At 38.1% G+C, this 20,085-nt stretch overlaps 1 protein-coding gene across 3 annotated transcripts in view; it reads left to right on the plus strand.

Moving 5' to 3' along the window:
* MARCHF7 (membrane associated ring-CH-type finger 7) overlaps window positions 1-20,085 on the plus strand; it is a 50,676-nt gene that overhangs the window by 761 nt on the left and 29,830 nt on the right. The window contains exon 2 of one of the 3 annotated variants that reach the window (XM_023730437.1): window positions 19,633-19,797. In XM_023730437.1, the coding sequence (XP_023586205.1) occupies window positions 19,645-19,797 (153 nt within the window). In that variant the 5' untranslated portion in view covers window positions 19,633-19,644. Of the gene's footprint in view, window positions 1-18,880; window positions 19,798-20,085 lie in introns of those variants that run through there. The other 2 variants (XM_023730436.1, XM_004375413.2) reach the window with 2 other exon arrangements.

Here is a 20,085-nt window from a genome sequence, read left to right on the forward strand (position 1 = left end):
AGTAAAAATATCCAACGCACCAGTATTAGAATACTCCCTCATTTTGATGAAACTGCGTAGTAAAGATGAACGTGTATAGACGCAAAAAAATACTAATCTTGTTTTGGTAATAAATTGGTGGAGACTGGTGTCTTTCAGCACTTTTGGTAACTTTCACTTTGTTAAGAGTAAATACGCCAAATGAGTTTAATAAGGTTTTCTTAGATTTTGTAGCACTTTTTTTTTTAGATGTTTTTCTTTTTTTTCATTATTTTAAATTACCCCCTTGCAGCTGTTGTTAAGAAAGCAGACACATAGTGGATCTAGATTTTTTTTGTGAGATAACAAAAATTTTGTCACCCTTTCATTTTTCAGCTCTACAGCGTTTCATTTTTCAGCTCTACAGCTTTGTGAGAAACAGTGGTGTAGGGTCAGTAGCACTTAGAGACAAAAGATCTAGGCTTGAGTCTTGATTTTGCCATCATTATGTAACCTCTTGAGATTTCCTCAGGAACACAGCCGTTAATTCCTAGAGTTGAAGTGAGGATTGGGTTAAATAAAATAGTATGTGAAGCAGTCTACTGAATTTTTAATAAAGATACACAATTGGAGTTATGTCCAGTTCATATTCATGCGTTCTGGTGAAAATAACTTTAAAATTTTACTCTACCCATGATGTCCCCCATAGTGCTGACTGCTTCATACACGTAGTAATATTTATGTAAGTACTATGTTATATACAGTCGTTAGATAAGAACTTTACCACTTTTGTTTTACTTTATACCACAGATGTAGCATGCATGGTCTTGAGTATTTTTCAAAGTTACATGGTGGCTGAAGTGTCTGTCTTAAAGAAGTACAAGTTATTTCTTCTTTCTGCTACATTGGCAAGATGGCTTATTTTCCCAGATGAAACACGAAGATACACTTAATATAGACATGCACATATGTTCTACATGTAGGTTTCATATTACCTTGGACATAAACTCATCCGTAGCTCTCCTAACAGCCAACCTGTAATCAGCTCTAAATGGACCTCACACAACTCTTCATCTGATATATGTTCAGGAGCTGCCCGCATTTTAATATTATGTTCCAGGAAAGTAATTTTAATAGTGTAAAATCTGTCAAATAATGTAAATATGTATTTGTTGGTAATTTGTTGTGTTCTGGAGCCCTGGTGGCACAGTGATTAAGAGCTTGGCTGCTAACCAAAAGGTCGGCAGTTCGAATCCACCAGCTGCTCCTTGGAAACCCTTTGGGGCAAGTCTAAGTCCTGTAGGGTCGCCGTGAGTTGGAATCCACTTGACAGGCAATGGGTTTGGGTTTTAGGTTTTTGTTGTGTTCTGGCTACTGGATTAGGGCTTCACATTACAAGAAAGACAGTGTCTAGTGTCTGCCCTCTACAACTTACAATTTAGCTCTCGGACCAAAATGTAAACAATTATTCTTAGTGTAAGTATATAGTAGTACTGTGGGAGCACAGAGGAAGGGTGCTTAATCCTGGGGGGATAATTTCACAGGAAGTATTGCTTGAATTAAGATGTGAAGGATGACTTGGAGTTTGATAGGGGAACTGAGCAAAGTCATGATATCATGATTTGTTTTAGGAATTGGAGATTAGAGCCTGACGTGAAAGACTTTTTTTGCCTTATTAGAAAATTCGTGCTTTATGCTATGGGACGTGGAGTTAATGTGTCCGTAAGCCAGATAAAAATGATTTTTAGATTATTTTTGTTGATAATATACTTCTGTTACCACAGGTAATTAAGTTTCAGTAATAAAGAACAGTGGGAAATGCAGACATGAAATGCACAGGTTTTCATGAAACCTCATTTTTAACCAACAAATTAAACTTAAGAACTAATGAACCTTTTAACTGTTCAATAACTGAATCAACAACTGATTGTATTAGAACACTACAACTTAAAATGAGTAAATTTTGAGTTCCTACTAAGATCTTCTGCAATTCACTAAATCAGAATTTTATTACAGTGAAATAATTTATCTTCTCATAAATCATTATTTCACAAAAATTCTATGCTTAATATAGTTGCTAATAATTTTATGGAGGGAGTAAAATTATTTTATAATTCGAGAGTTGACTGGAGTTTAATTTTCATTTATCTTAATTTTTAACTTTTCTACCTTGACCTGGTTTCATTTGGTTAAAGCTGGTTTTTCTTGCTCTCAAGTATATTTTCCTCTGTGGCTTTACTGGTTAGACTAGATACGTTGAACCACCTGGTTTTAAAGTCATCTACTGCTCTACACCCATTTTTGTCAACAACTTTAAAAGAGGGCAAATTTTGAACCTTAAAAGGTAGTCATCCTCTTTCTATTATGATCATTTCACTTTAGTGTAATGTGTTTTTCATCCTCAAGAAAGACCAGGGCTTTGAACCGAGTTCTTTCCAGTTCGACTCCCTGCTGAGAATTTGCATTTCTACCCCAGATATACTGAACCAGAATCCGCATTTTAACAACATCCCCAGGTGATTCTGAGAATTTGCATTTCACCTGGGGATGTTGTTAAAATGTAGGTTCTGATTCAGTATGTCTGGGGTGGAAAAGCAAATTCTCCGCACGGTGTTCAAATCAGAAAGAACTAGTTCAAAGCCCTGAGAAAGAACCCTAAAATGGTTTCCACTTACTGAATGAAGCTTTAAAGATGACACTTAAGATTAAATTAACTTCAAGGAGAAGAGGGTATCATATCTCTTAAAGTGCTCTAGTGTAGACTTAGCGTTATAGCCATTTTCTCATGGAAATGTTAAACTTTTTCGTAGTTTTTTGTTTTTCAACACTTGAGTATATCTTTGTGTTATAAGTATTTAAATGTAAGGCAAAAATCAAGAAGCATTTAGAAAATTAAAACCAAAAAATTATATTTTCAAAATGCGCTTTTCTCATTTGACCACCTTAGCTTCCTTGTCGTTAGGTTCTCTAAGATAGATAAAACACTAAGTTCTCCCATTAATGAAAAAAGAATTTTTTTTCCACCCAGAGGCATATTTTTTAAACAGAAAGATATATAAACTAGAGACAGATAGTAGAATTGTCTTGAAGATTGTCGTTTTTATTAGGTAAGAATGTTTTTGTTCCTGAAGAGACTGACTGTTGAAATCCATTGGTAATTTGTGTGGTAATGCTGGTCTTCATGCCACGAATTTATCTTGTAGTAATGTTGTGCTTTTGTAGTTCATTAATTGCAACCTCCCTTCAATGATATTTAGTTTAAGACAGATTCCAAGTTAGAAACAGTAATGGAATCCGTTTTTTCATATAGAGACTAGGGACATAAGATAATGGTACGAGAATTGTGGGTAAGTAGAAGTTAAGATGCAAAGACATTGATGGTTCAGTGTAGAATGCTCATCTTCCATGTGGAAGACTCCCGATTTGATTTCCAGCCAGTGCACCTCATGCTCAGCCACCGCCCATCTGTCAGTGGTGGTTTATGTGTTGCTATGATGCCAAACAAGGAGTCCCTGGGTGGCGCAAATGGTTAAGTGCTCAACTGCTAGCCAAAAGGTTAGAAATTCAAACATACCCAGAGGTATCTCAGAGACAGACCGTGTGATCTGCTTCTGCACGATCTCAGCTTTGAAAACTCTACGGAGCAGTTCTACTCTGTGCATGTGAGGTCGCAGTGAGTTGGAATTGATTCTATGGCAGCTAACATCCATGATGCTGAACAGGTTTCAGCAGAGATTCCAGACTAAGACAGACTAGGAAGAAAGGCATGGTGATCTGCTTCTGAAACTTAGCAAATAAAAGCCCTATGGATCACGGTGGTCTGACCTGCAGCCGGTCATAAGGTTGGCGCAGGACTGGGCACGTATGGTTCTGTTGTGCATCGGGTGGCCATGAGTCAGGGTCAACTTAATGGCAGCTAACACCATCAAAAATTAGGATTAAATTGTGAAGCTTCAATCTATTGCTGTATAACCAACCACTTCAAAATTTAGGGAATAAAACAGCTTCACTATTTTTCATGATTGTTTGTGCTTGCTGGTCATTTCTACTAGTGTTGCCTGGCTTCACTCATTTACCAGCCTTCAGCTGGAGGATCGCCAGGCTGAGCGATCAAGATGACCTTGCTCACATGTCTGACAGTTAGTATTGGTTACATCTGGGCCTTGGTCCATGTGGTCTTTCATGACATGGAGGTCTCAGGCAGCATTCCAATAAAGTGAAGATGGAAGTTTTAATACTTCATACAGCCTTGGAAATCACATAGTGTCACGTATGCTGTATTCTCTTAGTCAAAGGAAGTCTTACAAAGGCTATCCCACATTCAAGGAATGGGGAAATAAAATTCCAGCTCTTCATGGACATACTAACAGGTGTGTAGTGATATCTTGTTGTTTTAATTTGCAATTTCCTAATGACTTATGATGGAGCCCTGGTGGTGCAGTGTTTAAGTGCTTGGCTGCTAACTGAAAGGTCAGCAGTTCAAACCGTCCAGCAGCTCAGCGGGAGAAATATTTGGCAAACTGCTTCCATAAAGATTACAGCCTTGGAAACCCTGTGGGGCAGTACCACTCTGTCCTGTAGAGTTGCTATGAGTCAGAATAGACTTGACGGCAGCAGGTTTGGTTTTTACAGGTTAATGACACATGACGTTAAGTATGTTTCATATGCTTATTTGCCAGTTATATGTCTTTATTTGGTGAATAAGAAAGACTGAAAAAGAATTGATGCCTTTGAGTTAAGGTGTTGGTGAAGAATCTTGAATATACCATGGACTGCCACAAGAACGAGCAAATCTGTCTTGGAAGAAGTACAGCAAGAATAGTCCTTAGAAGGAAGAATGGCAAGACTATGTTTTACATACTTTGGACATGGTATCAGTAGAGACCAGTCCCTGGAGAAGGACATCATGCTTGGTAGAGGGTCAGCAAAAAAGAGAAAGACCTTCAACAAGATAGATTGACACAGTGGCTGCAACAGTGGGCTCAAACATAGCACAGATTGTGAGGATGGCGCAGAACTGGGCAGTGTTTCGTTCTGTTCTATGTAGAGTTGGTATGAGTTGGAACCGACTCAACAGCACCCAACAACAACGTCTTTGTTGGTGAGGTGTCTGTTCAGATCTTTCTCCATGTTTTGATTGCGTTGTTTGCTTTCTTATTGTTGAGTAAGTTGTTTGCATGTTTCAGATACACGTTCTTTCTCAGTTGTGTTTTGCAAAGATGTTCTCCCAGTCTGTGGCTTGTCTTCTCATACTCTTAATAGTGTGTTTCACGGAGCAGAAGTTTTTTTAGTTTAATGAAATCTAACTTACGATTTTTTCTTTCATCAATCGTGTTTTTTGGTGTTGTCTCTAAAAAGTCATCGCCAAACCCAAGGTCACCTAAATTTTCTCCTATGTCTGATAATTTTTGATTGAATGCTAAATTTTATAAATAAAAGAGCAGTAGAGACAGATAAATAATATCTGTGTCGGAATATGGGTGCACTCTACTTCTGTCAGGCTGTTAGTGTGGTGGATTGTATTAGGTTAGTCTGTAGTTGAGCTGGATTTGAGTTTTAGTCCAATAGTGAACTGCTATAGGGTTGCTACAAGTCAGAATCGACTCTAAGGCAATAGGTTTTTTTATTAACTAGACTAGTGTGAGGCCTGTAGTGCTGGAGGATTTTGTTCAATTTTTGTAGCACTCTCAACTGTACTTTTGCGCTGCAGAGGGGATTCTCTTTCTGGCTCCTGCTCCTCCCTCAACAGTAGAGTGCTGTTGCTTCTTGGAGCTAAACTCATGGTTAGGGGGTCGGGGTTACTAGTTCTACTGAGCCTTCTCCAGTTTTAGACAGGCTCTGTGGGCCTCATCTTTAGAGGTGAGGTTTTCCCAGCATTTCTGCACTTTTACTTACCTACTGTTGTTACAGTGTCTGGAGTACAGGTGGATTTCATATCCTTTCCCCACTAGTCGCAGACTTCTGCTTTATATCAGTGCAGAGTCCTTGCTGAGAGTTGGTTTCCTGCTCCTGTCTTAGCAGCAGCTGACCACCACATTATACACATGCAGAATCTTGAGCATGGTTGGGTTTCTCCAGGTGGTCCTCTTCTTCTCTCAAACTTAGACTGGCCTTTCATGCTTGTGTTACAGAGAGGGGGACTCTTTCAGGTCTCCTGGCTGCCTTTGTGAGCACTCAGTGGAGGCCTGTGGAAATACGACTCGCCTTGTGTCTGGGACTCCCAGGGATTCTAAAGTGTTACAGTATTTGACCTTTAGGAACTTAAGAATTGGATGAATTTTGGCCCTTATCAGTTTTTATAGTGGCCATCTCTGTCCAATCTCTCCCTGTGTAAGGACTTTTTCATTCTTTGGAATTCAGTTCATCTGGTTGCCTTGCATCCTTTGCTCTTTCATGAGCTAAAAAAATCGGTTTTATATATTATTTTATTATAGAGAGTGATGTTCTATTGTGGTTTAACACCCATATATCCTCACTTACATTCACTACTTAATATTTTGCCGTATTTGCTTTGAATCTACATAGCTATAAAGAGCGCTGGTGGTACAATGGTTAAACGCTAGGCTGCTAATCGAAAGATTGCTGGTTCAAACCCACCAGCAGTTCCGAGAGAGAAAAGACCTGGTGATCTACTCCTCTAAAGATTGTTGTTAGATGCCGTTGAGTCAGTTCTGACTCATAGCGACCCTGTGCACCACAGAACAAGACACTACCCAGTCCTCTGCCATGCTCACAGTCGTTGCTGTGCTTGAGCCTATTGTTGCAGCCACTGCATCAGTCCATCTCGTTGAGGATCTTCCTCGTTTTTGTTGACCCTGTACTTTACTAAGCTTGATGTTCTACTCTGGGGACTGATCCCTCCTGACAAGATTTCCAAAGTACGTAAGACATAGTCTCCCATGCTTGCTTCCAAGGAGCATTCTGGTTGTACTTCTTCCAAGACAGATTTGTTTGTTGTTTTGGCAGTCCGTAGTATATTCGACATTCTTCGCCAACACCATAATTCAAACATGTCAATTCTTCTTGAGTCTTCCTTATTCATTGTCCAGCTTTCACATGCATATGAGGCGATTGAAAACACCATGGCTTGGGTCAGGCTCACCTTGGTCTTCAAGGTAACATCTTTACTTTTTAACACTTTAAAGAGGTCTTTTGCAGCAGATTTGCCAGTGCAGTGCATCTTTTGATTTCTTGACTGCTGCTTCCATGGGTGTTGATTGTGGATCCAAGTAAAATGAAATCCTTGACAACTTCAATATTTTCTCCGTTTATCATGATGTTGCTTATTGGTCCAGTTGTGAGGATTTTTGTTATTTTTATGTTGAGGTGAATCCATACTGAAGCCCATGGTTTTTGATCTTCATCAGTAACTGCTTCAAGTCCTCTTCGCTTTCTGCAAGCAGGGTTGTGTCGTCTGCATAAAGCAAGTTGTTGATGAGTCTTCCTCCAATCCTGATGCCTTGTTTTTTCTTCATATAGTCCAGCTTCTCGGATTATTTGGTCGGCATGCAGATTGAATAGGTGTGGCGAAAGGATGCAGCCCTGACGCACACCTTCCCTGACTTTAAACCACACAGTGTCCCATTTTTCTGTCTGAACAACTACCTCTTGATCTGTGTACAGGTTCCTCATGAGCACAATTAAGTGTTCTGGAATTCCCATTTTTGCAATGTTATCTGTAATTTGTTATGATCCACACAGTCAAATGGCCTTTGCACAGTCAATAAAACACAGGTAAACATTTTTCTGGTATTCTCTGCTTTCAGCCAGGATCTATCTGATATCAGCAATGATACCTCTGGTTCTACATCCTCTTTTAAATCCAGCCTGAATTTCTCGGAGTTCTCTGTCGACATACTGCTGCAACAGCTCTTCAGTAATGTTCAGCAAACTTTTACTTGCGTATGATATTGTTTGATAATTTCCACATTCGGTTGGATCACCTTACTTGGAAATAGGCATAAACATGGATCTCTTCCAGTCAGTTGGCCAGGTAGCTGTCTTGCAAATTTCTTGGCATAGGCAAGTAAGTACTTCCAGCGCTGCATCCATTTATTGAAACATCTCGATTGATATTCCATCAATTCCTGGAGCCTTGTTTTTAGCCAGTGCCTTCAGTGCAGCTTGGACTTCTCCTTCAGTATCTTTTTTTTTTTTTTCTCCTGTAAAGATTACAGCTTAGGAAACCCTATGGGCAGTTCTACTCTGTCCTAATGGGTTGCTGTGAGTCAGAGTCAATTTAACAGCACACAACAACAGCAACATGTGTCTTCATATATACATATTTTCTGAAAAAAGTATTGTCTTAGCTATTTAGTGCTGCTGTAACAGAAATATGACAAGTGGATGGCTTTAACAAACAGAAATTTTTTCTCTCACAGTCTAGTAGGTTAGAAGTCCGAATTTAGGGCAGCAGCTCCAGAGGAAGACTTTTTCTCTCTGTCGGCTCTGGAGGAAGGTCCTCGTCTTCAGTCTTCCCTTGGTCTAGGAGCTTCACAGCACAGGGACCCCAGGTCCAAAGGACGCACTTACTCCTGGCACTACTTTCTTGGTGGTATGAGGTCTCCATGTCTCTGTTGGTCTGTGCTCGCTTCTTTCCCATCATTTTATTTTCATGATCTTTTGAAGAGTTCAGGCCTGTTGTGTTACAGAATATTCCCTGTTCTGGATATGTTTGATTCTTGTACTGTCTTTTATATTTGATTATGCTTATTATATATTTTAGCATTAAAATTTATGTTTGACTTTTTTCTAAAAGTTTTTTTCTTTTTGCAGTTTCTTGTTTCCTGTACTTACTTTCAAGCTTCTCTTTATTTAAACAGTGTGAGCATTAAAAAAAAAAAAAAAAAAAAAACCTGTTACCATTAATTCCAACTCATAGTGACCCTGTAGGACAGTAGACCTGCCCCGTAGGGTAGCCAAGGCTGTGATCTTTATGGGAGCAGACCGCCACACCTTTTTCCTGCGGAGCGGTTGGTGAGTTTAAACCACCGACCTTTTGGTTAACAGCCAAGCACTTAACCACTGTGCCACGAAGGCTCCTTATTACAAGCATAGTTGTTTTTAATCTGCCGGAAATACTTGATTTGACATTTTTACTCGTATCTTTTTTTCCTCTTGTCTCTTGTGTCTCAAGGATGTTGTTTATGATGCTTTATTTCATTGTACACTTGGTTATCCCTTACTTATTATACTTGAAAAATTATTTATAGAAATTTAAGGCATAGTATGAAGATACATTATTCTAGGAAGATTTGTGTTTGCTCCTGTCTGGTGGATTATTACACTGGGACTACCTTAAACCAAAATAAAGTTTGAGCTTTCATTTATCATCCAGGAAATATCACCCTATGCTGCAAATCTGTGTTAGAGCTTGAGTATTTCTGGTTTAACTCTTACCTGAGATTGTAGCCCTTTGGAGTCCAGCTTATTGTGGGGAAGTGGCCTTTTAAATTCCTCACCTTGTGCATCTCCTGGGCTTTGGTTTCCTACCATGAGACTGGCAAAATGAAAGTTTGAATTTACTAGGAATCTACAAATGTCCTCAGAGCAAAAGTGGCTTTTGTACTCTCACATCTCTCTAGCTTCCAGTTTTTCCTTATTGGCCTAGTCATCGTTACTATCCTGTCACTTCTCAATGCTTTTAAGGCAAGACTCTTCATATATATTATCCTTTTTTTCTTTTGTTTTGTTTTGAGGGAAGGATTGGTTTGAATAATTTGTCGTTATCAAGAACTAGAGACTCTTTGCATGGCATTTTGTATATCTCTGCTGTTACACTTATATTGTATCATGGTTGGCTGGTTATTTATTTATTTCTCTCCATTTCCCCCACCCCCGAAATACGAGTTCAGGAGGTAGGTCTTGTTACTATAGTCCTAGAGTTTTACATCATGCCTGGTTTGTTTTAGGTGTTCAGTAACAACTTATTTTTTAATTGTGCTTTAAGTAAAAGTTTACAATATAAGTTAGTTTCTCATACAAAAATTTATACATTGTTATGTGACCCTAGTTTCTCTCCTGTACTGTGACAGCACACTCCTCCTTTCAACCCCGGATTTCTCGTGTCCATTCAGCCAGCTCCTCACCCTCTCTGCCTTCTTATCTTGCCTCTGGACAGGAGCTGCCCAGTTAGTTCATGTATCTACTTGAGCTAAGAAGCACACTCTTCACGAGTATCATTTTATGTCCCATAGTCCGGTCTAATCTTTTTCTGAAGAGTTGGCCTCGGGAATGGTTTCAGTTTTGGGCTGACAGAGAGTCTGCGTGCCATGTCTTCTGGGGTCCCTTCAGTCTCAGTCAAACCGTTAAGTCTGGTCTTTTAACTAGAATTTGAATTCTGCACCCCACTTTTCTCCTGCTCTGTCAGGGACTCTTCTGTTGTGTTCCCTGTCAGGACAGTTGGTGGTAGCCGGGCACCATCTAGTTCTTCTGGTCTCAGGCTGATGGAGTCTTTGGGTTTATGTGGCCCTTTCTGTTTCTTGGGCTAATATTTTCCTTGTGCCTTTGGTGTTCTTCATTCTCCTTTGCTCCAGGTGGGTTTATGCATCTTAGATGGCCGCTCACTAGCTTTTGAGACCCCAGACGCCATTCATCAAAGTGGGATGCAGAACATTTTTTTAATAAACTTAGTAACAACTTGTTTTAAAAAGCTGAACTGGAGCTAGGTTTTTTTTTAAGATGGTAGTTGGAAATTAAGTGGAAAAGATAGATTGCAGTTGTGGATGCTGGGCCAAAATATTTGAATTTCCTCCTTAAGGTAATGGGAAGCAGTTTAAAGCTTGATTGGGAAAATACAAAGGGAAGTGTTTGGGTTAATGATGAGCTCCCCTTTAGACAAAGCCTAGCTTGGTGTTAGAGACAAACTTCGTTGGTTTACCTAGGGTAGGCCTAATGTAAATAAAATCTTTCTGAAAAGCATTGTAAAATTAAATTTGTATTGTAGTAAGAGTTGTAAGATGTATTTTCAGTTGTGTTTAACGTGACTAAGATTTTGGTAACTTGCAGCTTACATCAAGCCAAAATTAATTTCAGTATTTGGTATTATGCAGAATTTCTTTAAGCTTTTTACCTGGACTTCTTAAAGTGTAAGGCAAGATTATATACACAGAATAGATATAAACTGTGCTGTTTATGGGCAGCAAAAACTTTTTTTCTGTTTCAAGATCCTTTATAGTGATCAACAGGACACTAAAAGTGGAGTTTCTTTAAAGAGCTCTTCAGAGAGTTTGCGAGGAATCCCTGTGATGTGAAATTACCTACCAGAAAAAGTAACTGTATTCTTGAGTAGCTTGTAAACCACAGGTTTGTGAAATAGACATAACTGCATAAATTCTGGAGTTGATATGAATACCCATTTTCCAGTTTTGTTACTTATGTTGGCCACTATTAATAATATTTTAAGGTGAGGACACACTTAACAGAGATAAAATATGGCTATTTAGGTAAACTCCTGGAGTTAAATATGAACGTCAGAATTTTCATCCAAAGTACTACCTTTCAAAAGTTGAAAAGTTTAATAAAGTAAAAATCTCAAATACTGATCATAAAGTTTGTCTGGCTCACCATTTTGTTCTTTCTGCATTCAAAACAAGTTTTGGTAAAACGAAGTGTCACCTCTTCGGGCTGTCAGTACCCCCCACTAAATCCTAGACCAGTTGTTGATATGGAACATTAGCACAGAATTCCAGTGAACCATGGAAGCTTCAGCAAGGCTCAAAGCAAGTACAATTTAAGCACAAGTTAAGCTGCTTGGGCAAGCTGTATAGCAATCATGAGTGCTATATACAAATTGAGTGACAAGGTAGAGTGGGCATGTTTGTATCTTCTCTGCTCAAGCTCATGCTCCACTATCGTGTACTTCACTTACAAAACATAAATTCAAGGATAAAATTATTCAGAAGTTCAAGATGTGAGCAGCAGAGCTTTTAAACAAGTGCCAGGCCCTGTATGATTGCACAGATTGTATGTCTATGAAGCTGACACTGGTAATAAGTTATTATCATCAAACACACAAAGAGATCCTGACTTTCCAACTTTGAATGAGGTCTAAATGTAAAAAAACACTATCTAGTGACAGAAGGAAACTAGATATATAAGATAGATAGTTGCTGTCAAGTCAGCTCCGACTCATGGCAACCTTAGGTAGAACAGAACGAAACTTGCCCAGTCCTGCAGCTGTTGTGCCAGTCCATCTCATGGAGGGTCTCTTCACCCTTACTGGCCCTCTGTTTCACCAGGCATGAAGGAAACTAGGAGACCCTTATCTAGATCACTGAAGAAAGATTATGCATATAAACTTTTTTGCACTGTTTAGTTAAGTCTTGATTAAAAGCATTAAGCTTCAAATGCCTTTTTAGTACTAGTCTGTATAGTTATAACAGCACCTTTAATTTTTTTAATTGCATGGTTATTTGTATAGTATATTTGTTCCCCATTGAGGGCAGGTGCTCTCAGTTGTGTTCAGTGTTGTCCCCCACCTCACCTCTTTGTTTAGTATAGTGCCTGGCACTTAGTAAACATTCAGAAAACTGTGTGTTAAATGAACGAGCTTGAAAAGATATCACAGAACTTCCTAAATGATCTGGTAGAAGTTTTTCAAGGACTGCACATTTGGTTTTTCAGGGTTTTTTTTTTTATGCTTTTGACCTCCAACTTATGCAACCAAATTAGGATATTTTTGTGTAACCACCTACATTGTAAAAATTCAATCAGTTTATGTAGCAGGGTTGCCAAAAATAGTTTCATGTGGTATAAATTTTATCTCTCATAGGACTCTGCCTTTCTGTCTCCTCTCAAGAGGTTTGCTTTGAGCAGATTTCTGACTAGGTTAGTTTCTTTCACCCTGCAAGTAAGTCTGCAGGTTAGTATTGACTATAAAATAGTCAAAGTAAACTATGAGAAATATGATTTAAGGATCGTTACTATTGTTAAAGAACAAACTGTAGACCTATATTTTTCAGAAAGCATTTTGTCTCTCTGTTTAAAATCCTCAAATCACAAATACAGTCTCTTGTTTAGTATTTTTATAGTTTTCTTCATAAAATAACAAATCTGCTACTTGTTAAATCATTTATGGGCTTTTCCATGTTTTCTGCTATTCTTTCTCCTAATGTATGTGTTCTTTAAACTTCCAGTTTAAAATTCACCTTTTATTTTTTAATGAAAAACTATGTGGGCATATACCAAATATTTACATAGTTAATGAAAGTGATACAAAAGGTTTATAAGTAAGGTTTATAAGTCAGCTGACTATATGCTGTATCATCCAAACCAGGACACTTTTAAGAGACAATGCAGGTACTATTAATAATTGTCCCGGGATAATGAAGCTAAACTAGGACTTTTTTGGGCATAAACTGGGATTGTTCTGGGAACATGGGAAATATGGTCATCCTACTTAGAAGTAAAGTCCTTGGGAGGCACAAACTGTTAAGTGCTCGGCTACTAACCAAAAGGTTGAGAGTTTGAATCTGCCCAGAGTTGCACTGGAAGAAAGCCTTGGCAGTCTCAATTCAAAAGGCAGTCACAATTCAAAAGACCACGATCATTGAAAACCCTATGGAGTATAGTTCTACTTGGAAACACATGGGGGTTTCCATGAGTCAGAATCGACTCAGTGGCAACTGATTTCGTTTTTTTTAACTTATAAGTAAAACAGCAAACTCTTGCCCCACCCCTCACCACAATCCCACTCTCCAAAGTAAGCTACCCTTAACTCTTTAGCTATGTCTTCTAGGATTTAACATTCATGTTTCTAAAAGATGTGTTTATATTGTTTCATGAATTTTCAATATCACATATCTCTTGTCTTTTCCTTACTACCATCATCTTTCTATCCATTTTCATCCCACAGCATATTTGTAGCAAAATTATTGATTCAGCTGGCAGTCTTTGTTGACGTTATTGATTATGTAAATAGTAAGGAGTTCACTCAGTCAAAATTATGACTTCTTTCTTGAACAACTCTTTTTCCTAAGTTTAAAAAAAAAAAACCTAATTTTTAAAATCATCTTGTGGTCTGTATGCTCAGCTTTTTTTCCCAATTATAATCTCTGCTAGGTGCCCATGAAATGTTTCCGTGTGACTCTCTCTCTCTCTATCCCCCTTCTTCTCTCCCTCCCTCCCTCCCCTTAGAATTTACCTTTCATTAATTGTGGTCTTACTGTAGTCTGGATGGGTTGCTCCCTGTGCATTCTTCATACCACCCTCCTTTCCTTTGAAACTATTTCCTGGGTTCTGTGTTTTGCTCTTCCATGCTCTACACTCTCATTTTCCTAGGGCAGGCCCATTAGCTTCCTAAAGTTTTGTGTTGTTTGGTGGAGACCTTACAGGTCTGAAAATATGTCCTATTCTCCACCTCACACTTAGTTGCTAGATTGGAATTCAAGATTAAGATTTTTTTTCTTCCTGCCATGGATTTTGCTTTGTTATCTTAGTTTTTAATACTCTTGCAATTCCTTTTCCTTTGATTGTCACCCATTTTTCCATTCTGGAAACTTTTAGGATCTTTCCTTTATTTCTGGTCTTCTGAAATTTCAAGATGATATATTTCGCATCGTGTTGGTCTTTTTTCTTTAATACTGCTGAGTACTCTTGTTTTCAGTTTGGAGATTTGTATCCTTCAGTTCTAGAAGAAAAATATTTTATTCCTTTGGTAGTTTCGTCTTCATTTTCTTCTCTCAATAACTATAACCAAAAAAACCAAACCAGTTGCCATCGAGTCAATTCTGACTCATAGCAACCCTGTAGGACAGAGTAGAACTGCCCCATAGGGTTTCCAAGGAACAGCTGGTGGATAGCAGCCAAGAGCTTAACCACTTTGCTACCAGGGTCCACAATAACCCTAGTCAAATTCCCCTGAACAGTTATCTTATTTGCATGTTACATTTTTTATTTCTTTTTGTCCTGCTTTCTGGGAGATTTCCTCAGCTTTCTCCCAGTTCTTATGTTGAGTTTATTTCAGTGTATCACATTGTGAATTTCAATGGCTCTTTATTATATTCTGCATTGTTAAGCATCTAATTCTTATTTTATGAATGAATGTTTTTTCATCCCTTAGAGGATAAAGCTTCTTTTTCTAGGTTCCTCTTTTTTTGGTTGGTTGTTTCGGTTTTTGGAGCCCTTCTTTGGATGCCTAGTAACCCTCAGTGTCTGTCTACTAGAGGAGCAAGTTAAAAAGCTGATTAGAAACTCTTGGTGACCCATGGACTTTGTTGTAAGGTAGGATGGCCAAGTGGCAAACTAGCTTTTTAATAAAGGACATTGCAAATGTCAGTACCCAGAAATTTTATCTCTGGTGTTCTTGGATGATCCAAGAGAAATAGCTTAATCTCCTGACAGCATTGTAGAAGCACACCAGGAAAGAGAGTGTTTGGGTCTCAACAATGAGCATATAGATTTTCTTTTATTCCTTATTATCTACCATTCTTCCTAGCTCCCCTTTCCTGAGATGATTGTACATTTATGGGGGAAAAATTGCCTGTGAGATTCTGATTTTCCAGAGAGTAAATATTGTGTCTTTGGGGGGATAGAGCTGGGAAGAAATCTGGGATTCTAGTGCTCCAAATACAGATTTTAATTTAACAACTCTCTTTTCAATCCCATGCACCATCCCTTTTTATGACATCTTCTACCTCCACGTCTTGATGTTTTCTATGGTGCTGTGAAGCCAAATGCTTTGCTTCCAGTTCCTACCTTTCTAGGTACGGAGGGTATAGTTAGTTTCATCCTCTCTGCTGAATTGCTCTACCACTCCTCCTAGTTTCTGTTTTCCAAATATATATTGAAATCTCGTGCTTTCTGTGGCCTTCTTTCCGTTTCATGTTTTAAAGCTTTTTGATTAATTTGCTGTCATTTTATCAGAGTTTTGGAAAGGGGGGGCAAAATAGATGCATAAGGATAACCTGTCATGTTTAACTGGAAGTTCAAAACTGACCTCTTAGGAGAAGCTTTCTTTTAGTCATACCCTATAGTATAACTTACTCTGATTTCTCATTAGCTGTATATCTTAGTTGTGTGATTTTAATTGATACGTGATTTATATTTTTTTCGTTTTTGTTGTATACCTCCCACTACGATATAGACCATGTTATTTTTGTTTTTGTTTTTGCTCTCTTTAATTTTTTTTCTGTCATTGCTTGATATTATGTTTATACGACAAATACTGTAAAAGGAAATTCTTTTGTAGTAACTTTAAGGTCGAAAGATGTGATTAGTCCAAAACTGAGTTGACAAATTAATGAGGATGCGTGCTGAAAATGGGATATCTTACTTAAATGTTTATATTTGAATGTTTTAATAAAGCAAATTTACCTAATCTAAGCTTTAGATTGAATAAGTGCATCTGTTTGTACTTGTCTGAATTACAGTTCCCTACCAAAATGTAAAGAAATAAATAATTTAGAATTTTGACCTTGAAAGTTGATGACTATAGAAGAAGTTGAAGAGATTGTTGTGGTAGCTATTGCTTTCTTTCTGTTTGCTACTTTTGTGCTTCTCATCTTTCTGCTCTCACATCTAGTGGTATCTCAGGTATCTAGAGGCCTCATTCTAAATCCTTTCTCCAGAAAATTAAAAAAAAAAAAAAATTTAATATTTAAAAATGCTGTTCATATAGTAGCATTATTTGTAGTAGCCAAAAACTTGAAACAATCCAGCGTCCATCCATAATAAAAAGGGCAAATTGAGTACATTCATACAGTGGAATACTGTGTAAGCCAATTAGAGTGGGTTTACTACAACTACATGTAACAACATGGATGAACCTCATAAATACCTTGAACAAAGGAAGCCAGACACAAAAGATTACATATTGTAGGATTCTATTTTTATTTGTTAAAAATGAGACACCGAGTGGTGACTCTTGTTGTGGGATAAGAAATGTTTAGTGAAGAAAACACAGAAGCTATTAAAAAATTTGTAAAAGGGGAAGGCACTCAGTTCTACATTTTATATAAAGCAAATTTGGCATTTGGTTTGTTTCCTTCCAAGTTTCTCTTTCATAATTTTTGCATAATTAAAATCATACAGCTTTTGCAGTTTTATTAATTGCCTTTTTTCACTTAAACTATTGTGATTATTTTGTAATACTATAAAAAAATCTTTGAAAACATGTGGGAAACACTTCACAGCTGTGTGACCTTGCTCAAATTACATAGTTTCTCAGTGCCAGTTTTCATACGTATAAAGTAGAGATAATATAGTTAACCTACCTAAGAAGGTAGTTTTGGAGATTAAATGATCTATAGTAAGTAAACTGGAGTGGACCCCCCCTCCGCCCCCCAGCTTGGCATATAATGCTCAATATCAGTTATTGCTATATGTGTGCGCGTGGGTTTTTTTTTTTTTTTAACTATTACTATTTTTGGAGCCCTGACAGTGCAGTGGTTAAGAACTCGGCTGCTAACCAAAAGGTTGGCGGTTCGAATCCCCCAGCCACTCCTTGGAAACCCTATGGGGCAGTTCTCCTCTGTCCGATAAAGCTCGGAACCAACTCGACAGCAACGAGTTATTACTATTTGTACTTGGATCCACAATCACTGCTCATGAATGCAGCAGTCAGGAAATCAAACAATGCATTGCATTGGGCAAATGTGGGGCAGGAGACCTCTTTAAAGTTTTAAAAAGCAAAGATGGCACTCTAAGGACTAAGGTGTGCCTGACTCAAGCCATGGTATTTTCAGTAGCCTCTTATGCTTGAGAAAGCTGGGCAATGAATAAGGAAAACTGAAGAATTGATGCCTATGAATTAGTGGTGTTGGCAAAGAATATTGACTGTACCATGGACTGCCAGAAGAATGAGCAAATCTGTCTTGGAAGAAGTACAGTCACAATGCTCCTTAGACATGAGGATGACGAGACTTCATCTCACGTACTTTGGACATTTTGTGAGGAGGGACCAGTCCCTGGAGAAGGACATCATGCTTGGTAAAGTAGAGAGTCAGTGAAAAAGAGGAAGACCGTCAATGAGATGGATTGACACAGTGCCTGCAACAATGGGCTCAAATATAGCAACAATTGCGAGGATAGTGCAGGACTGGGCACTGTTTCGTTCTGTTGAACATGAGGTCACTATGAGTTGGAACCAACTCGTTGACACCTAACCAACTCAGTGACACAATTAAGAGAATCTATAAGAAAGGAAAATGCATTCATTCTTCCATTAATTTCAACTTCTGCTTATTGAGTACCTATTATATTCCAGACAATGGTGATAAAATACAGGCAGTCCCCCAGCTTATGCCAGGGTTCCATTCCAACAGCTCTGTTGTAAGTTGATTCTTACATAAGTCAAATAACTTTTCTTTTTTAGTTTTCATTATTGCCTTTCATTGTCAGTATCTTTATAAATCCGATCTTTATTTGTCTTTTTGGCTTGGAAAAACTACATATAAACTAACAAATATATTTTAATATATACCTATAACAGTAAAACGTACCAAAAAAAATGAACGGTTTTAACTGCGGTTCATCTAAGTCGGGGACTGCTTGTACTAAAGTGGTTCTGCCCAAAAGAAGGGCAGATAGACAAGTAAACAAATTATAAGGTAATATAATGTCTTAATAAAAGTATGTACAAAGTGGAAGCATGCAGAGAAGAAAACATGTTTACAGAAATAACCAGGAATTGAATGGGGGATATATAAACTTTCCAAGCACATACAAAGGCCTTTGAGAGCAAGTTGTGTTGAAACCAGTTGCCATTGAGTCAGTTCAGACTCATGGCAGTCCCACATGTGTCAGAGTAGAACTGTGCTCCATAGGGTTTTTAGTAGCTGATTGTTCAGAAGTAGATTGCCAGTTTTCATACGTATAAAGTAGAGATAATATAGTTAACCTACCTAAGAAGGTAGTTTTGGAGATTAAATGATCTATAGTAAGTAAACTGGAGTGGACCCCCCCTCCGCCCCCCATCTTCCATGAAAGGAAGGGGCTGGAGTTGCTGTGTGAGAGGGGGCAGGTTCGCAGGAACCTCTGGGTGGACTTGAACCTCCGACATTTTGGTTAGCAGCTGAGCACGTTAACTGTTTTTGCCACCCAGGACATCATGTTATGTTGAGTATATAGAATACCCATTGCCATCAAATCGATTCCTATTCATGGTGACCCCATGTGTTACAGAGTAGATCTGCTGTATACGGTTTTCTTGGCTGAAATCTACAGGAGATTGCCAGGCCTTCTGCGGTGCTGCTGGGTGGGTTCAAACTGCCAATCTTTAGGTTAATAGTCGAGCACAAACTATTTGTACCACCCAAGGACTTACATGTTGTGTCAAGAGGTATGCAAATAGTACATTATCGTTAATGCTTAGGTTATATATGTTGGACACTAATAGTAAAGAATAGCAAGAGAATCAAGGACAAATTCATGTAGGATTCTATATAGAGACAAAATTTGGTAGGGGAAAGAGCCCAGGCTTGGAAACAGATCTCAAAGTACCTCATCTGCCTTTTAAAGTGTTTGTTTCATTTTATAAACAGCAAAGAACCTTTAATGGATTTCAGACTTCTGCTTATAGAAGCAACACGGTGATAGTTTCACAACTTGCAGGCCACATATAGTTAATTAATTTACATGGCTAATTCTTGATTTGAGCTGATGATTAAGGAGGATTAAGAATTAAAGGTTTGCATGTTTTCCCAAAGGCAATTAATCGAAATTTGCATTTCACAGGAAACCTTAAGAATGGAGTCTAAACCTTCAAGGATCCCAAGAAGAATTTCTGTTCAGCCATCCAGCTCTTTAAGTGGTAGGATGATGTCTGGAAGCAGAGGAAGTAGTTTAAATGATACCTATCACTCAAGAGACTCTTCATTTAGACTGGATTCTGAGTATCAGGTAACATCTTAATTTGGAATGTATGTTCACAGTCTCTTTTTTTCAAAATCCTTGCAGCCATGTGTTTTTTTAAAAAGTAGCCTTTGTTTTTAACACCATCAGCTTGGGTGTTCTGTAATCAAACACGTTAATATTCCTGCAGCAAAATGAGTGACTGTTTACTTCAAGTCCATGAAGACTTTATTTGCATGTCAGTTCAGGTCAGGTTTTACCACCAAGTGAATTTGCATGATATTCATGAAAAAAGCTTAAATTTTTTCCAGCTTTTTGGATTTCAGAATTAAGGAT

This window comes from Trichechus manatus, unplaced genomic scaffold, assembly GCF_000243295.1.
Source record: "Trichechus manatus latirostris isolate Lorelei unplaced genomic scaffold, TriManLat1.0 scaffold00036, whole genome shotgun sequence".
Classification (NCBI taxonomy): domain Eukaryota; kingdom Metazoa; phylum Chordata; class Mammalia; order Sirenia; family Trichechidae; genus Trichechus; species Trichechus manatus.